The 18,742-nt window shown below is 42.8% G+C and overlaps 1 protein-coding gene across 1 annotated transcript in view; it reads left to right on the top strand.

Moving 5' to 3' along the window:
- Window positions 1-18,742, top strand: part of PLEKHG4 (pleckstrin homology and RhoGEF domain containing G4) — a 517,593-nt gene that overhangs the window by 479,238 nt on the left and 19,613 nt on the right. Inside the window, 2 exon segments of the mRNA XM_033942931.1 lie at window positions 5,433-5,617; window positions 16,065-16,151. Of these exon segments, the coding sequence (XP_033798822.1) occupies window positions 5,433-5,617; window positions 16,065-16,100 (221 nt within the window). The 3' untranslated portion in view covers window positions 16,101-16,151.

Genomic DNA, 18,742 nt, shown 5'->3' with positions numbered 1-18,742 from the left:
GTTGCCTGACAAATTTCTAGGAGTGGTGATAAAAAAATGTTAAATAGTAGGGGAGACAAAATGGATCCTTGAGGGATTCCAAAAGTTGAAGTAGAAATAGAAGATTCTTCATTGTTAAATCTAACGGATGAAGTTCGGTTATTAAAATAGGATTTGAACCAATTTAAGACATTCCCGGTTATTCCTTTTTCTTCAAGTCGGTGTAGAAGTAGTTCGTGGTCAATTGTATCAAAGGCGGCCGAGATATCTAAGGAAAATAAGACGACAGATCTGTGGTGGTCTAAATAGTATTGAATATCGGATGTTAAACCTATCAGGGAGTATTCTGTGTTATGAAACTTTCTAAATCCAGTTTGATGTGGATGTAACGCATTTGTTTTTTCAAAAAAATCCGAAAGCTGGTTGAATACTAGTTTTTCTGTAATTTTGGCAAGAAATGGTATATTGGATATCGGACGGTAATTAGATAACTCATTGATACTGATTTTGTGATTTTTAACAATAGGAGTAATAGATGTATACTTCCATTGAGATGGGACTGTAGACGTAATTAAACTATTTTGGATGATAGATAGTATAAAAGGACCGAAATGTGAGAAGAATTTTTTCAGAAAAAATGGTGGAATTAATTCTAATCGAGAACTTTTTAGATTCATTTGAGGAAATAGAGATTCAATCTCTTGTAATACTGGAATTTTAAAGTTTGAACATTTTGCTGTTGGAATGTGGTTTGATTGATCAGAATTAATGATATTTGTGGATGTGTTTTGAATGAAAGCATTGCGTATATTGTTTATCTTGTTTGTGAAAGCGTTGGCTAATTCTTGGGCTTTTAGAGAAGATTTGTGCAAAGAATTTTTTATTTTATTTGTGGGGTCCATAGATTTTAAAATATTGTAAAGTATGGAAGAATTTTTTGCTTTTTCTATTTTTTTAGAGAAATAAGATTTTTTTGTTAAATTAATTTTGGTTTTATATAGGGAAACAGTTTCCCTATATTTTTGTAAGTTATCGAGAGTTTTGTTGGATCGCCATTTTCTTTCAAGTGAATGTAATTGTTGTTTAATCAATTGTAATTCATTATTATACCAAGGGTTAATGAACTTGCGAGTAGAGATGGTACGATGGGATTTTCTATATGATACATTAAAAGTATATGGTTTTGATGGTTTTTTTGTATCTGCGGTATGTGCTTTGTATGCACTTCCACAAGCTAAATTGGTGTTAAAAGATTTTGAAACTGATAAGTTCTCTATATATAGGGGGATGAGACAGGGTTGTCCCTTATCTCCGTTATTATTCGTTCTTACTTTAGACCCCCTTATTCGGGATATATATGCAATGTCGTCTATACAAGGGATTGATATTGGAAACACAACTTTTAAACTCTCAGCTTTTGCAGATTATATTTTAGTACACCTCACGGATCCTTTGCCTTCTTTAACGGCATTATTGGAGTTGATTAAAGAATACGGTGAATATGCAGGTTTCTGTATAAATTTAGGTAAATCAGAGGCGCCAGTGTCTTCTATGGCGGTAAAGGCCTTATGGGGGGTCAAAGTTTCCATTGACTTGAGCGCAAGGGCAATTTATGTATTTGGGGACAGTAATGACTATGTTGAATTCCCAATTATATTGTCTTAATGTGGATAGGCTTCAACAGAATAAGGAACTATTGTTGGATACCTGGCAGTCGTTACCCCTTTCTTTAATGGGTCGCATCTGCTTGGTCAAGCTGTTTATCTTTCCTAAACGGTTGTATATGTTGCAAACTTTGCCGTTATGTTTACTCAAGAAAGATTTAAAGATCTTTTATAAAAGAATTACTCGTTTCTGTTGGACTGCTAAGAAACCTAAATTAAAGTTGACATATTTGCTGGGTAATTGGAATAGAGGGGGGGTTGGGTTTACCGGATATGTGGGTTTATAATTATGTGTGTTTGCTTCGTCATTTGGGTGATTGGGTAAATGTGTCAAGCATTTACACTCCACTTCAGATGGAACAGGAGTTTTTAGCTCCTTATGACATATTTGCGTTACTATATAGTGGATAGATTCTGTACAAACGTAAGGAAGTTCTTTTTCAAGCAGAGAGTGGTAGAAAACTGGAACGCTCTTCCGGAGGCTGTTATAGGGGAAAACACCCTCCAGGGATTCAAGACAAAGTTATATAAGTTCCTGGTGAACCAGAATGTACACAGGTAAGGCTAGTCTCAGTTAGGGCATTGGTCTTTGACCTAAGGGCTGCCGCATGAGCGGACTGCTGGGCACGATGACAATTCTTATGGTCTTAAGTGGTGTGCCTCAAGGTTCTTTTCTATTTAACATTTTTATAAGCAATATTGCTGAAGGGCTGTGAGGTAAGATTTGCCTCTTTGCGGATAATACTAAAATCTGCAATAGGGTAGACACCCCAGATTGTGTGAATGACATGAAGAAAAACCTAGCAAAGCTTGAAGAATGGTCTGAACTTTAGCAGCTTAAATTTAGGTCATGCATTTGGGCTGCAAAAACCGGAAGGAACAGTACAGTTTAGGAGGAGAAGAACTTTTATGCAAGACAGAAGAGTAGGACTTGGGTGTGATTGTATGTGATGATCTTAAGGTGGGCAAACAGATTGAAAAGGTGACAGCAAAAGCTAGAAAGATGCTAGGTTGCGTAGGGAGAGGTATGGCCAGTAGGAAAAAGGAGGTATTGATGCCCATGTACAAGAAACTGGTGAGACCTCATTTAGAATATTGTGTACAATTCTGGAGACCACATCTTCAAAAAGATATAAAAGAGATGGAGTCGGTCCAGAGGAAGGCTACTAAAATGGTGTGTGGTCTTCATCATAAGGCATATAGGGACAGACTTAAAGATCTCAATATGTATACATTAGAGGAAAGGTGGAAGAGAGGAGATAACATAACCTAATAGCAAATTTCTAGACTGCATAATCCTTAGTTCAATGCAGTTAAGAAAAGATTATGCTATGGGAAAATACAGGAATAATGTGATATACAGAGATTTAATTAACCAAGAATTTGGGAAAAAGAAAAGTCTTCAAAAGTTTTCTGTAATGTTCATAAGGTGTAGTTCTAATCAATAATGGACGGAAATCTTTGTCATAATAAGCTGCTTGATAGGAAAGACAATGCTCATGATGTTTCTTACTTTTACAACCCTTAACTAAAGGGAATGTAAATAGGGCATGAGATTTTCTACTCTTCTCATGTGCCATGATAACGAATCTATCAACAAGATATAATGGGGCAACACCAAAAGCGAATTTATAATATAAGCATCCCAACTTAAAGATCACCCGGGCCTCCACCGGGAGCCATTGCAGCTCACAATAATAAGGGGTCACGTGGTTGTACTTCCTCAGACCATAGATCATTCTTACTGCTGTATTCTGAACAAAAGTCAATCTAGCCAAATTTTTCTTAGTACTTGTCAAATTTACAATGTTAGAGTAATCTAGAATACTCAGAAGTAATAATTTACAATGTTAAAGTAATCTAGAATACTCAGAAGTAATGTCTGAACTAAGATTGTAAAAGCAGTAGCATTAAAGTACGATCTGATGGTACGTAATTTCCATAAGGTATAGTAACCCTTTTGAACCATTTTGTCTATCTGATTTTTCATGGTCAAGCACTGATCAAAAACAACTCCCAAGATTTTAATTGTAGGGCTTATTGTAAATGATACTGAATTGATCTTAATTTTTGGTTCAAGAATAATCTTTTGTGATGACACAAAAAAGAATTTTGTTTTTTTTCTGATTTAATTTCAACTTGAATTCCTGCATCCAGGATTCCATCGTATTTAGCACAGAATCAATAAATTGAGTACTGTTAGATAACATGGGATGACTATTAAAATATCATCAGCATAGTTGAATAACCTCAAGCCCAATTTATTCATCCAATAACCCAACGAAAGAAGGTACACATTAAAAAGTATAGGAGAAAGTGGGGAGCCCTATGGGACTCCACACGAATTTTTCCAAATTACTGAGAGTGCATCCTTAAATTTAACCTGATAGAGTCTTGATTCCAGGAATCCTTTAAACCAGTGGTTCTCAACCCTGTCCTAGGGGACCCCCATCCAGTTGGATTTTCAAGATATCCCTAATGAATATGCATGAGAGAGATTTGCATATAATGGAGGAGACAGGCATGCAAATTTCTCTCATGCATATTCATTAGGGATATCTTGAAAATCCAACTGGCTGGGGATCCCCTAGGACAGGGTTGAGAACCACTGCTTTAAACCATGAGAATACTTTATCCTGGATTCCTAAAGAATCTAAAAATTCCAACAGTTTGCTGTGGTCTATTAAATCGAAAGCGCTGCTCAGATCAAACTGAAGCACCAGCGCATTACTACCCTTGCTCAAAAGGCTATTCAAATAATAGAAACGTTTAAATACCTACATGATGTAAATGTGCATGAGTCGAGTCTCTTTCAATTGAAAAGAAGCTCTGGACTGAGAGGGCCTAGGATGAAGATAAAAGGTGATAGGCTCGGGAGTAATCTAAGGAAATACTTTTTTACAGAAAGGGTGGTAGATGCGTGGAACAGTCTCCCGGAAGAAGTGGTGGAGATAGAGACTGTGTCTGAATTCAAGAAGACATGGGATAGGCACGTGGGTTCTCTCAGAGAGAGAAAGAGATAATGGTTACTGTGGATAAGCAGACTGGATGGGCCATTTGGCCTTTATCTGCCATCATGTTTCTATGTTTCTTTGAGTGTGCAAAGTAGGTATCACAGTAGACACTGTATTAAAAATGATCTGATGATGAATATAACTCCTCATAAAACAATATGGGTAGTTCACCTCAGATGAGATAAAATGTACAGCGCTGTGTATGCCTTTCAGTGCTATAGATGTGATAAATAATAGTAACTATTGTACATACAGTGATGAATTGAAGAGCGTACTTTGTATTGTGCAAAACTTTACTACATGCCTTCTGAAAGACAGCCCGAAACACTACAATTTATTAAAAATAAAACATAACCTTTCTTTTTGAAAATGAAGGTGTATAGATGCCATACTATGAACAGACCTAGTTTACATCCCCGCTTTTTTTTTTTTTTTTTTTGCATTAATAAGAATACAAGGGCATAAGAACATATTTTTTGCATCCATTAAGGCTATACCTATAAAAGAGCCCAATTTTCAAACTCTGTGTATATGAGTACTTCCTGTTTGAAAATCACCTTGTTCTCTTTGGTCTTACAAGTATGAGTGTACCTTTGTAGTATGGCACCATACTAAATATGCATCCCCAAATAATGTCATGCCTTCCTGAAGAATTTCTTGTCTGTATCTTCTTGGGCCATGATACTGCGTACAAATTTTTCCTTCTTGTTTGGGATATAGTGCATTTGTTGTGTCTTGCTGCTGTAAATCTCTTTCACTTTGTTTTTGCTTTAAGCTACAGAGAGCTCAGAGTCCTCACAAGGTGTGTCTGGCAATGGTTCCAGTGGCTCTGACAGTGGCTGTGTATCCAGCATTCCACGAGAAAGCTACTCTGAAGGTTCAGCACTCTATGGACCAAGCCTTGGAGACATGTCACTAGAGGATAATAGCAAATTCATTAGCAGGCAGTACATTTCTACAGTAAGTAACATTAGATGTGTGTCCTACAATAATTTCCTACATATATGAAGAGCATGTTCTTTCTGTCATTCTACAATGCAGTGAAATCTGATGCACAGACCCATATTCAAAAACCTACTGAGCAGGAAAGTTTTCCAGATAAAGTTACCCAGAAAATTTAAATTTTAATAGCAGAAGTTATCAGAAGAACATTTTTCCCTGGCTAAAGATTTATCTGTATAACTTTAGCTGACCAGCATTGAATATATGCAAGGACCAGTTCAAGTTTCACCATAGTTTCAGAATTAGGGTTACCAGATTTTACATATGTAAAATCCAGACCCCCTAGACCTGGCCCACCCAGTTCTGCCCACATCACACCCCAGCCTCGCCCCTAGCCCCACCCCCTCAGCCTGCTCATCTTGGTCAGGAGGGCATCTGCACATGTGCGGATGCCCCTCCCGACGCAATTTGATTTTCAAAACCCAGACAAAGTGCTGGGTTTTGAAAAGCAGTCTGGAAACCCAGACATGCCCTCTAAAATCCAGACATCTGGTAACCCTATCCAGAATGCCTCTAGTTTCACCTCATTTTTATGTGAGCAAATTTTGTACAGCCTATAATTTGCATAGACAAAATTTAATTGCTGAGCCTGGGGGCTGGGGGAGGGGGTTGATAAGAGATTTGCAGAACAGTAGGGTTTAAACTTTGAAGGTTTGCGTAACTCCTGTTTAAACCAAAAGTGTTACTACACTGTTTCTTCACTGACTTGATGAAGAAAGGATAACTCTGAAAAATATGTCAAAGATATATTAAGTTAGTTGAACAGAAACATTTCACCTACAATGTGTTTGTTGGCCCTCTAACTAACTAACTCCCAAGTACACATTCTCTCTCTCTCTCCAGTAGGGCTTCCCAAACTGTGGGTTGTCACCAGAAATGGGTGTGTGTTCTTATGGAATAATATAGTAGATTAACTGAAAGAAGATTATCCAGGTAAGAACCTAATCTTTCATTCAGTTACATCTACTCCAGATTCCGTACATAAAGTGACATACCAAAGCAGTGGCTGATGTCTAGGGAGGGACAGAAGAGCTTGCCCGCAAGACCCAAAAAAGGCATCCTTCCAAGCTGCTATATCCACTCTGTAAAATCTGAAAAGGTATGAAGAGTCGACCAAGTATCTGCTCATCAGATCTCTGCGGGAGGAACTGCCCGAGACTTCACCCAGTAAGAAGTGACACTCCTGGTTATATGCGCCTTGAGAGAGACTGGTGGCTGCTTCCTGCAGGCAATGTATGCTGAAGAGATTGCCATGAAAATCCGTCTTGCAATAAATGCCTTAGATGCTGGCCTGCCAAGCCAGGAGTGGCTGGTAAGCATGAACAGGTGGTCAGAAAGGCAAAAGTCATTTGTCCTTCCCAAGTACTGGAGCAAAGTTCTGCGGACGTCCAGTTTCTTCAAAACTCTATATTGTTTGTCATACCCAGTGGACTGATAAACAGGCAGATGAACCTCCTGGTTGATGTGGAAATCCGACACCACCATTGGGAAAAAGGAGGGCACAGTATGGAGAGTGACTCCCTCATCCATGATTCTGAGAAAAGGCTCACTGCAGGAAAGTGTCTGCAGTTCCGAGATTCACTATGCCAAAACAGTCACCACCAGAAACACAGTCCAAAAGAGACGCATTCCTGAGGGGCTAATAAGGAGCCTTAGAGAGACCCTTTAGAACAATATTAAGGTTCCAGGTCGGAAAGAGATGTTGCAGAGGAAACCTTAACCAGAGAGCTCCCCGGAGGAATCTAGTCACATCAAGATGAGCCGTCAGAAAGGACCTGCAATCGTGAGTCAGGAAGCAAGAGAGACCAGCCACCTGCACCATAAGAGAACCCAAGGCCAGGCCTTTCTCCAACCTGGCCTGAATGAAAGCCAGAATGACTGAAATGGGAGCCTGACGTGGCTCCACCTGGTCGTTAGCACCACCATTGCTAAAAAGCCTGCCAGGACTTCTTGTAAGCCGCCAGGATAGAGGGCTTCTTTACCTGAAGCAGCGTAGCAATAACCACATTGGAATATCCCTTAGGCCGCTCAAGAGCCATGCCTTAAGACCAAAGAATTGTGGATTCACCTTGGGATTCAGCCCCTGACTGAGAAGACTGCAATGAAGAGGCAACCTGAGACCTTTGTCCTGCTGAAGACATACCAAGGCTGGCAAACCACTAGAATCAGAAGGCCTGGATGAGATGCAATCTGGCTGATGACCTTGCCCATCATGGGCTAAGGAGAGAAGACGTTAAGGATGCCAACCGGTAACCAGGGTTGGACCAACGCATCCAACCCCAAGCTTCCCAGTTCCACTCTTCTACTGAAGAAGCACCTGGCTTTCCTGCTCTTGGCCAAAGCCATCAAGTACATCACTGGGCTGCCCCAGCACTGCATAATTAGATCCAATGCAATGTGTGAGAGCGACCATGCCCCTGGGTCCAGGAACTGTTGACTCAAGAAAGTTAGCCTGAACATTTTCTACTTTGGCCATATGGGCCACTGAAAGAGCCTGAAGGTGGACTTCTGCCCATATAAAGAGCATCTGAGCTTCCAGATGCAAGGGGGCGCTCCTTGTGTCCCCCCAGCTGTTCACATATGCCACTACCGTGGGCATTGTTGGAGAACACTTTTATAACTTTTGCCTCTAGGACCCTTTCCTGAGCCTGCAGAGCTAGATGAACGGCTCTGAGCGCCAAATGATTTATGGACTACTTCTTTTGATGGGGTGCCCACTGGCCCTGAACTGAGCGATCCCCACAACGAGCTCCCCAGATGAAGAGGCTGGTATCAATCATGAGAGTAATCCATTCTGAGATCCAAAGAAATATGCCCTTTGAAAGGGTGCATCCTGAATCCACCAGTGGAGGCTGAGCCATACAGCCCCAGTCCAAGGTAGCTGAAGCTGAAGAGGATGCTTCTATAGAGACCACCGTGACAGAAAAGAGTCCTGTAGAGGCTCTGGCCTGAAGACAATCTCCAGTGTGGCTGCCTTGGAACCCAGCAACTAAAGGCAATGCCAAGCAGTTGGAGATTGCATTTCCAAGAGAGACCGGATCTTGTTTGTGAGCTCCTGTTTGTGTGTCTTGTGAATAAATACTCGTCCACAAGCCGTGTCAAAGAGAATGCCCAGGTACTCCAGCCTCTGAATGGGTTCCATATGGCTCTTCCTGAAGTTGACAATCCAGCCCAAACACTGGAGCTGGTCCACTACTTGACACACTGCCAGCTCACACTCCTGTCTGGACGAGGCCATGATTAGCCAGTCGTCCAGTTAGGGATGAACCTGAATGCCCACACACAACAGGTGAGCTGTCACCGCCACCATAACGGGGAGGGGGGGCAGAAACACATTCACTGCCTTGAGATCCAAAATGGGCCTCCAGTCCTCTGTGTCTTTCTTTGGCACGATGAAAAACAGATTGAGATTGATCAAAAACAGATTGGACAGTTGATCAAAAACAGATTGGACACGATTCTGGATGACGAAGGACTAAGGGATCCCCACCAGTATGGCTTTATGAAGGGAAGGTCTTGTCAATCCAATATGACAAACTTCTTTGACTGGGTAACAAAGAAACTGGATAAGGGAGAGTCCCTGGACGTCGTGTATTTAGACTTCAGTAAGGCTTTTGATAGTGTCCCACATCGTAGGTTATTGAACCAAGATGAACGTGATGGGCCTAGGAGAAACACTGACTGTATGGGTAGAAGACTGGCTTAGCGGTAGACTTCAAAGGGTAATGGTAAACGGTATTCCCTCAAAAACATCAGAAGTGACCAGTGGAGTACCGCAGGGCTCGATTTTGGGCCCGATACTATTCAATATCTTTGTAAGGGACCTGCCTCAGGGACTTCGAGGTAAAATTACATTATTCGCCAATGACGCTAAACCATGCAACGTTGTGGGCAGTGCAGCAGAACCTGATAGCACAACCATGCCCGGCACTATGGAGCAGGACCTACTTTTACTAGAACAATGGTCCAGTACTTGGCAACTAAATTTTAATGCCAAAAAATGTAAGGTAATGCACCTTGGTAGCAGAAATCCATGCAGAACATACACCCTGAATGGTGAAAACCTAACCAGAACTGTAGCAGAACGGAACTTGGGAGTAATCATCCGGGAAGATATGAAAGCTGTGAATCAGGTGGAGAAAGCTACAGCAAAAGCTAGACAAATGCTGGGCTGCATCAGAAGGAGCTTTATCAGCTGAAAGCCTGAAGTTATACCTCACCTGTTCAGTTTTGGAGGCCACATTATCAAAAGGATGTGAAGAGAATGGAGTCGATTCAGCGAATAGCCACTAGGATGGCCTCAGGACTAAAAAATCTCCCATATGAAAAATGTTTGAGTAGGCTGCGCTTATATTCTCTCGAAGAGCGCAGAGAAAGGGGGGACATGATAGAAACATTCAAATACATCACGGGCCGCATTGATGTGGAGGAAGAAATCTTTTGTCTTACGGGTCCCACGGCGACAAGAGGGCATCCACTAAAACTCAGGAGGGGAAGATTTCATGGGGACACCAGGAAATATTTCTTCACCGAAAGGATAATTGATCGATGGAATGGTCTTCCACATCAGGTAGTCGAGGCCAGTATCACACTCAACTTCAAGGGACGATGGGACAGACAGGTGGGGTCACTCCAGAGGAATGCTTAAAAGATGGATTCTTGAAGGAGGGTGGGCGGTGCAAGGATTGTGACAATCACCAAGACACTTACCAAAAAGCATCTGCTCCTTAAAAGGCAGTCTGCTCAAGGTAGCCTTGGATGGTGAGTTGCTCACCCACTACCAGATCCAGAGCATCTGCAAACCAAAACTGCAAAAGCAGACACCTTGCTCATAACTCTGATAAGGTTATAGAGAGCATCTGCCATATAATCTATACCTTTCCATACAAGATGAGAGCAGGTGTCCTCTGCCGGTAGGGGCCAGTGCAGCATGGTGTGGCAGGCCCTCACAGCAAAAGAAGCGGCAGCAGCATCCCTGATTCCCAGAGCCAGGACCTCAAATTGTTTCTTAAGCACCTTCAGTATGACATCCTTCAGCATAACACCACCTTCACTTGAATCCACCTTTGGCTGGTCAAAGAACTGGTGGAGCATGGGTACCATGGGATAAAGTTTAGCTATGGCCTTAGCAACCTACAGGGACCAAACTGGGGGTCTCCCACTGTTCCATGACCAAGGCAGTAATATCTGGATGAGCAGTAAGAAGGAGATCTGGTCATTAATGCCACTCATGCATTTGGAAGTGGAGGGATGCGTTTCCAGCTTCAACTCCGACACTGCATCAGAAATAAAGTGGTGGACAGAAACTAACCTGAAAAGGCAGTGAGCAAGAGGATCATCCCCTTGGTTTAGAGCCAGGGAGGCCTCATAGCTGCCGGGCTCAAACAGAGAAGCAGTGTCATGCAGGACTGAATCAGAATCCTAGGACAAAAGAGGCATGAAGTCCAATTCACCATCAGACCTGTCAAGATCCGAAAAGTTGCTGGAGTCAGGGGCCGGCTTGCTTACATGAAAAGTAGACGCCAGAGGAGAAGGCTCTCCATGCCCACAGTCTGCATCCCCTGTCCTGAACGTGTCAGAAAGGCTCTCCGCATAAGATTTACAATTTCTGGGAAGAAGCCTGGTGCACTTGTGGGGTCTCCAGACACTACACACCTCTGCTTTGCATCAATGCACGAAAAAGGTACAGGGTGATATTTTTTTACCCATATCCCGGACCCGTAATGGTTCACCAGCCCTTCAGGATGAGGCTAAGCCCAGAGCTCCTACCCCTCCCTCATGTGCGTTACAGCACATGATACAAGGACGCTCTTCCGCCAGTAACTCAGCACAAAATAAATTTGCATCCTCACCCCCCAAGAAGTCCGTCCCACCTGATTGGGAGCAAAATCGGGGTTTTTTTAGGCAGATACAGGCTTTTGGAAAAAAAAAGTTCATTTGAAATACAAGATGGTCACTGCCAGTAAAATTGCGCCAATGAATAAAATTGTATTAAAGCCTTATGCTGTGCTATATTATGCCATAATACAGCACAGCATAAGGCTTTAATACATAGTGAAGATTTTTTGCCAGTGAGGTAATTGCTCGACCATCTCGTTGAGCCGTTTTGGTGAGGTGCTGGATTCTATAAATGAAGCCATAATTTATAGAATCCTGCCATGCAGCGCCTAGGCGAGCTTAGTTGTCACTAAGCATCCTGGAGGTAGGCGTCTGTATATTAGGTTTGGCCTAATTTATCAGCACCTAACTTGGACACCTAGTGATGCCTAAGTCTATCACGCCTATTCTCCGCCCTTACTTTTCAGTCAGTTGATTCTGTGCCTAACTTTTAATTTTATTGTTTTTTCATCAATTTATCAATTAACTTCAGTGGTGTAGTCAATCACCACACCATTTATGATAATTGATTGAAATTAGTTAGTTGTGAATTTTAATTTGGCTTTGCTAGGCAGCCTTGATAAGGCACCATTTATAGAATCTGGCCCTAGATGTTTAGTGCAGTTTAAAAAGAGTACTGCTCCCTCTGTATGAGCACCTCTCTTTAAAAAAAGGGACAATAAGGGCTTTTTTGAACACAACAGAGAAGAACCCCTTCATTGTCTACCAGCTGCTTCTCACAGTACTTCTATTACTGATGGTATTATGCACACTATATGCACTCCAGGACATTATGTATCAAAAAAATTGAAATAATATACAGAAAAACAATACAACATATTGAATAGTATTTGCAGTATTCTGGAAATTTATGCAGGTACTTTAACACTTGGCTGTCTGTCAGCCATAGCTCTCCAGTCCAGCATCTTCCTGCTGGTCACATGAACAGTAGTGTTTAGCAGTATTCTAACAGAAATTAAGGTTACAAATAACCATAAAATTATTTACCTAGCAATGTTTTTGGTAGGTTGCCAAAGGGCCACCATGCTTTAGCTCCACTAGTCTTTAGTTTGCTGATGACTTATCAAACATGGTTAGAGCAGCCCACTGAGAACTATGGAAGCCAGGGTTCAGATCCCACTGATGGAGCTTGAGATCCATTGTCTCCAATAATAAACTTAAAAATTATAAGCCCTCTATGAAAATACATACTGAACTTGAATGTAACTTGCCTTGAGCCTTTACTGAGAAAGTATGATCTAAATCCAAATTCAAAAATCCAATACTAGGTATAGTGTGAAGTAATACCTACAAATGTCACTTAGGACCTACAGAGCAATTCCAACATACCATAATAGCAGTAACTTCCACATGTCACAGAAGCACCTACCTAGGAAAAGACAGTACCAAAAACACTGTAGTGACCGAGAGGACATCAATAAACCTATTGGAAAACTAAACAAACCTGATTAAAACAGATCAATTATATAATCAATGCTAACAGGAAACCATGTCTCTTTCACACAAGCAGAAGTCAGACTTTCACCCAGTATAGAATAAGTAACCACAAAATAAAAATAGAAATAAAAATTAAACTGAGCTTCCATGAAGCCAGACTCATCATACAATTCACAACACTAGTGAAAGAGAAGGCAACGTGTGTCCCCCTGTACTATGCAAAATATAAAGATAGCAGATGCAAATTTCTAAAAACTGTCATATTCCAACCATTACATTACAAATTATCAAATGCAAATAAAACAAAAAATTGAAAATGGTACCACTTTGTTGGACTAAATATATTTTTCAATTAGCTTTCAGAGGCCAAAACCTCCTTCCTCAGGTCAGCACAAGATACCATAATAGTAGTATACTGTATTGACCTAAGGAAGGAGGTTTTGGTCTTTAAAATTAGCCAAAAAGGGTTCAAATTAATCCAATAAGTAAACACCTTATTTCAATTTTTTTTCTTTTTACTTATTAATGTTTATTAACATGGCTACCATACTACTTTATCTAAAAATAAAATTCTTATAGGAGAGTGTGGCATAGTGGTTAGAGCTCAGCACCCTGAGGTTGTAGGTTCAAAACCTGCACTGCTCCCTCTGACCCTGGGCAAGTCACTTTTTTTTTTTTCTTTTATTTATCAAATTTTTCATTCAATTCTTAAAGAATAGTAAAGGATAAAGATATACATCAAAGAAAAGGAAAAAATATCATAAATATCTAATACAAATCTTTCTAGCCCACATTAATTTGGGGGAGCCACCTTAAGTCCAAGTACAATTAAAGAAAATAAGATAGGGCAAGTCACTTAATCTTCTACTGCCCCAGGTACCTTAGATCAATTGTGAGCCCACCAGGACAGATAGGGAAAATGCTTGAAGTATCTGTATGTAAATTGCTTTGAATGTGGTTGTATAACTACAAAACGGCAGTATACAAGTCCCAATCCCTTTCCCTTTTTCTACCTTTGTTGTCTGGCTATTTAATTTTTTTTTTCGATTGTGTTGGTTTCAATTGGAAATCGTCTTGCTAGAATGTCCAGTCCATTTGTCAAATTTTCTCTCCTTGTTTTCCTTTCAGCTTTCTTCAATTTTCTGCCTCTGTCCAGATTTATTTTTTCTTACTATCTAATCCTCAGTTTCTCTCTTTTTACTGTATCTACCTACAACTTGCTACCTCTTTCACTCACTCTGCCTCTCCAATTTCATTTCCTCTTATCTTCTAACTCTATCCTCTTCCCCCATTCAGCATCTACAGTACACTCTCTCACCCCTCTCACCATTCAGCATCTACCTTCTCCTCCCCACTTCCATCCAGCATGTACCTCTCTTACCCCCCCCATTTTCTTTCACTATCTTACTCTCTATCCTCCCTACTTCCATTAGCTATTTACCCCCCTCTCCTCCCCACTTCCATTCAGCATGTGTCCATCTGTCCACTCTACTTCCATCCAATGTGCCCTCTTATCATCTCCACTTCTTCCTACATGTGCCCCTCTGTCCTCCCTGCTTCCATTTAGCATTTATCCTATCTCCCCTCCCTACTTCATCCATCATCTGCACCTCTCTCCACCCCAGGTCCATTCTGCATTTGCCTTTCTTCTCCCCAGGTCTTTCCAGCATGTGCCCCTCTGTCCTCCCTACTTCCTGCCAGCATGTGCCCTTCTTTCCTCCCATTCAGCATCTGGCTCCTTCCCTGACACCCCCAATGCTGTTACTGTATCCTCAAACTAGCAACAGCACAAAACAAAATGCAAACATCACTGGGCCGCATTGAACCTACCCGTAGCTGCTGGCTCTGTCCCAGTACAAGAAGTGGTGCTGGAAGGGGCAGGGATGGCACCCGAGGGTAGGTACAAACCAGTCCTGCAGTTTATGTTTTGCCACTACTGCTGATTTGGGAAAGTAGCAGCAGTAAGAAAGCAGAAAGGGAAGGAGAAAGAGCAGTGTCTCTGGTGGACAGGCTGCACAGTGAGCCAGGATGGCTTAGATGACCAGGCAGCTGCAAAGCTTAGAGGGAACATTGGCTGAAGTTTCCATGATAAAACGTGTGGATAATGTCCTAGCCTCATGTTAGTAGTACTGGTCCGTGGAGAGGAAATTCAGAAACATCTAGAGCAGTGGTTCCCAACCCTGTCTTGGAGGACCCCCAGACCAATCTGGTTTTCAGGCTAGCCCTAATGAATATGCATGGAGCAGATTTGCATGCCTGTCACTTCCATTATATGCAAATCTCTCTCATGCATATTCATTAGGGCTAGTCTGAAAACCAGATTGGCCTGGGGGTCCTCCAGGACAGGGTTGGGAACCACTGATCTAGAGGTTTTCACTGTTGATTCTATTACTAAACATTATGAAGTTGCTCTAGTGAAAGATTTAGAAAGTAGAAGACAAGAACTTTTTGAAAACTATACTAAAAGATTGAATTTAAAATTTGTGAACTTTCCAAGATCTATTTTGTTACAACCTTGATATGTTGAAAATATATTAAATGGAAGTTCTGAAAATTCCATGTGAAATAATACTGCCTATCACTGGAGTATGGAGGTGGGGGTAGTGCCTCACGTACTTTCAAGGGAGTCTGGATGTTACAGCTCTGTTAGGAGACTCCACTTTGAAAATAGCTGGCTGAAGGACTCTCTTGGTGACTTGTGCACTGGAAAATGATAAAATTTGGATGTTTAAGATTTTTTATATTTTAGAAATTAGATCTAGAATTTTTGTTTTTCCAGAAATGTCTAGAGCCTCTCAAGAGAATTGTAAGTCTTTCTTGGCTATGAGGCTGTAAAAGATTGTGGGGTTTTCACTCTCCAAGACTGCAGTTAGGCAGTGTGTGTATGTGTGTGTGTAGGGGGGGGTAGTCAGTTAAATGAAAACTACATGACCTAGAATGCCCTGAGTTTGCAGCAGTGCTGAGCCAGAGGGGCAAAACTCAGGTAGGAGTATTTCTGCTCAGACTTTAATCAATCAAAGAGAGGTCCCAAGGGAAGAGTTCCCTGAGAAAGGACTCCCTGTTTTCCTAGGGCAGAAGCCTGGGGAAACTGAAGGCTGCCACCTGAAACCTAAGAGAAAGCTGAAGGAAAATGAATACTCATTACTGCCTGACTGAGGTAAGCTACAGTGAGATTCTACGGGATCCGGAAGGTTCGCCCCCCACATTTCGCCCCCAGCAATTCGCCTCTCACATTTCGCCCCCCACATTTCGCCCCCAGGTATGTTTCGCCCCCACACATTTCGCCCCCCGGATGTTTTGCCCCCACACATTTCGCCACCGCACATTTCGCCCCTGAGCGTTGGATTATGTGTACTGCACATTTCGCCCCTGAGCGTTCCTCCGTTCTCTCTCTCTCACTCTAACTTTGTCTCCCTTCCCACCTCCCCTTTCTGGTCTGAGTCATTCTTTTCCTCTCTTTATCTTTCCCCTACCCCACCCCCAATTGTAGGTCCAGCATCTGTTCCTTCCCACCCTCTTTTCTGGTATGGGTCACTTTCTCTCCTCCCCTCCCCACTTATGGTTCCAGCACTCTGAAGCAGCAGCGGCCGCCGATCCTGACAATCCCACTGCCTCTTACCCTCACTTACCCGAAGCAGTAGTGGCAGCCTGTGAGCAGAGACAGTGCCGTAAACAGGCTGCTTTCGGCCAGCCCTGGCAGGGCCTTTCCTCTGCCATGTTAGTCCTGACATCACCCACTCCCTCCCTCTGGCCCCCGAAACTAGGTTGTGCTTGTGGTGATGCCTCTTCACCCCGTGCTGCTTCCTCGACCCAGGAGAGGGGGACAGCGGCGGGGTCGGGGGAGACGGGGCTGGGGACGGAGACCCCTCTTCCTGCTCCAGCATAGGCACCGATTCCCTCTGGAGCCCGCCCCGGCGGCAGCACCGCCGTCCATGGCAGGCTGCCAAGCGGGCACTCGCAGGCGGAGCAGCAGCCGCCGCCGCCGCCTTCAGGACAGGGAGCACACGATCACCATTTCCCTCCCCCCCTCAGCCCCGGCAAAGCACACAAGAAAGCCCCCACCCCACCGGGGATCGCGGAGGGGCCCAGGCAGTGAAACAGGTGAGACGGCAGCAACTAAGCTCATGTTCCCTTTCGGCGGACCTGCGGCTCGTCGGAGGCGCGCGGCGTACGCTCGCGGGACGCTGTCTCGCTCTGGCCCAAGCCCCGATCCCCCTTCATGTCCTAGCGGATCGCGGACGAAAAAGGGGAAAGCCCGGGGGCGGGGCCAGACTTCGACTCCCTCCCCCCCTTGGCTTTGCTCGCGCACACCAGCAGCTGGACTGAGGGCCCGTGAGGTAAGGATTTGCGCGGGGGGGGGGGGGGTGATGAGCATTTCACTTTCATTGCGGAAACTCCACATCAGCAGCGCCTGAAAAAGAAAAGTCAGGCGCACTCCGAGTCAGGCGCGCTCCGAGACGGATTTCTTTTTCCCCTCAAAGGCAGGGGCGAAATGTGCGGGGGCGAAATGTGCGGGGGCGAAATGTGTGGGGGCAAAACATCCGGGGGGCGAAATGTGTGGGGGCGAAACATACCTGGGGGCGAAATGTGGGGGGCGAAATGTGAGGGGCGAATTGCTGGGGGCGAAATGTGGGGGGCGAAACTTCCGTGAACCAGATTCTACTGAGTTTGAGGCAAACCAATGAAGATAACACTTTGTTTATATTAACAGTGTTTGTGAAATGTGTGCTGTTTGTTCCTGATAATTCAGGCCAATTTGCTCCATGAGGCTATCCTGCCACAGTGGCAATGTGGTGTTTCTTTTGCAGCACCTTTTATGCTCAGATTTCCAGGGTTATATATGGTTAATTATGCTAATTCCAAATACATATTTTATGATCCCGCTCAACTGAAGAATTTCCTGAATTATTCATTTCCTATTGTGTTATATCTTTGGTTTTGGGAGCTGGAATTTGGCTCATTATATATCAGACAGATGAATTCCTAAGATTATTTTCTTGATTTTGTGAAATTAGATCTTACCTGATTTCTCTGTATTCTGTCCCCCTCATTAGGGGTCTTTCTGACAAACAATGTTTACTATATATTTTTATTACTAGAAATGTTTATTGCCCAAGAAGTTAAATTTTCTTGTATATTTGTTTAGAATTGCATAAATTAAAAAATGTAAAAAAATAAAAGATAAAACTAAGGGCTCCTTTTACTAAACGGCGCTAGAGATTTTTAGTGCAGGCCAGCAAGGTAAATGCTCCTGACGTTCATAGAATTCCTATGAGCATCGGATAATTTACCTTGCTGGCCCACAGTAGAAATCTCTAGCACCGTTTAGTAAAACCCAAGACTGATATTCCTCTTTTCAAGAAAGAAAATTAGCAAAGTAAGAACCTAATCTTCCATTCTCCTCTCCTCCAGCATTTCTTCCCCTCCCATCCCCCTGCACCAGTATATTTTCTCCTCTCCTCCCATCTTTCCTTCCCCTCAGGCCCTGCCCTAGAATATTTTCTGCTTTCCATCCCTTCCTGTCATAATTTCATAGTTTATTTAAAATTTGATTACATGCCTATCAGAATTCTAGGCGAAAGTACAATATTGATAAAAATAGGGGTACAATAGTTTAAAACACAGATATCTTCAAACTAAAGACCAACCATACAGATTATACTACTTCGTGAGCCCCGTGGGTTTATCCTGCGGGTTAAAATCATGGGCTCTCACTGTGGGGGACAGGTAGGAGAGTCGGGGCAGCAA

Source organism: Geotrypetes seraphini, chromosome 4 (assembly GCF_902459505.1).
Source record: "Geotrypetes seraphini chromosome 4, aGeoSer1.1, whole genome shotgun sequence".
In the NCBI taxonomy this organism is placed as follows: Eukaryota; Metazoa; Chordata; class Amphibia; order Gymnophiona; family Dermophiidae; genus Geotrypetes; species Geotrypetes seraphini.
Note: the sequence above shows the minus strand (reverse complement) of the source record. Positions and strands in the feature narration are given on the sequence as shown.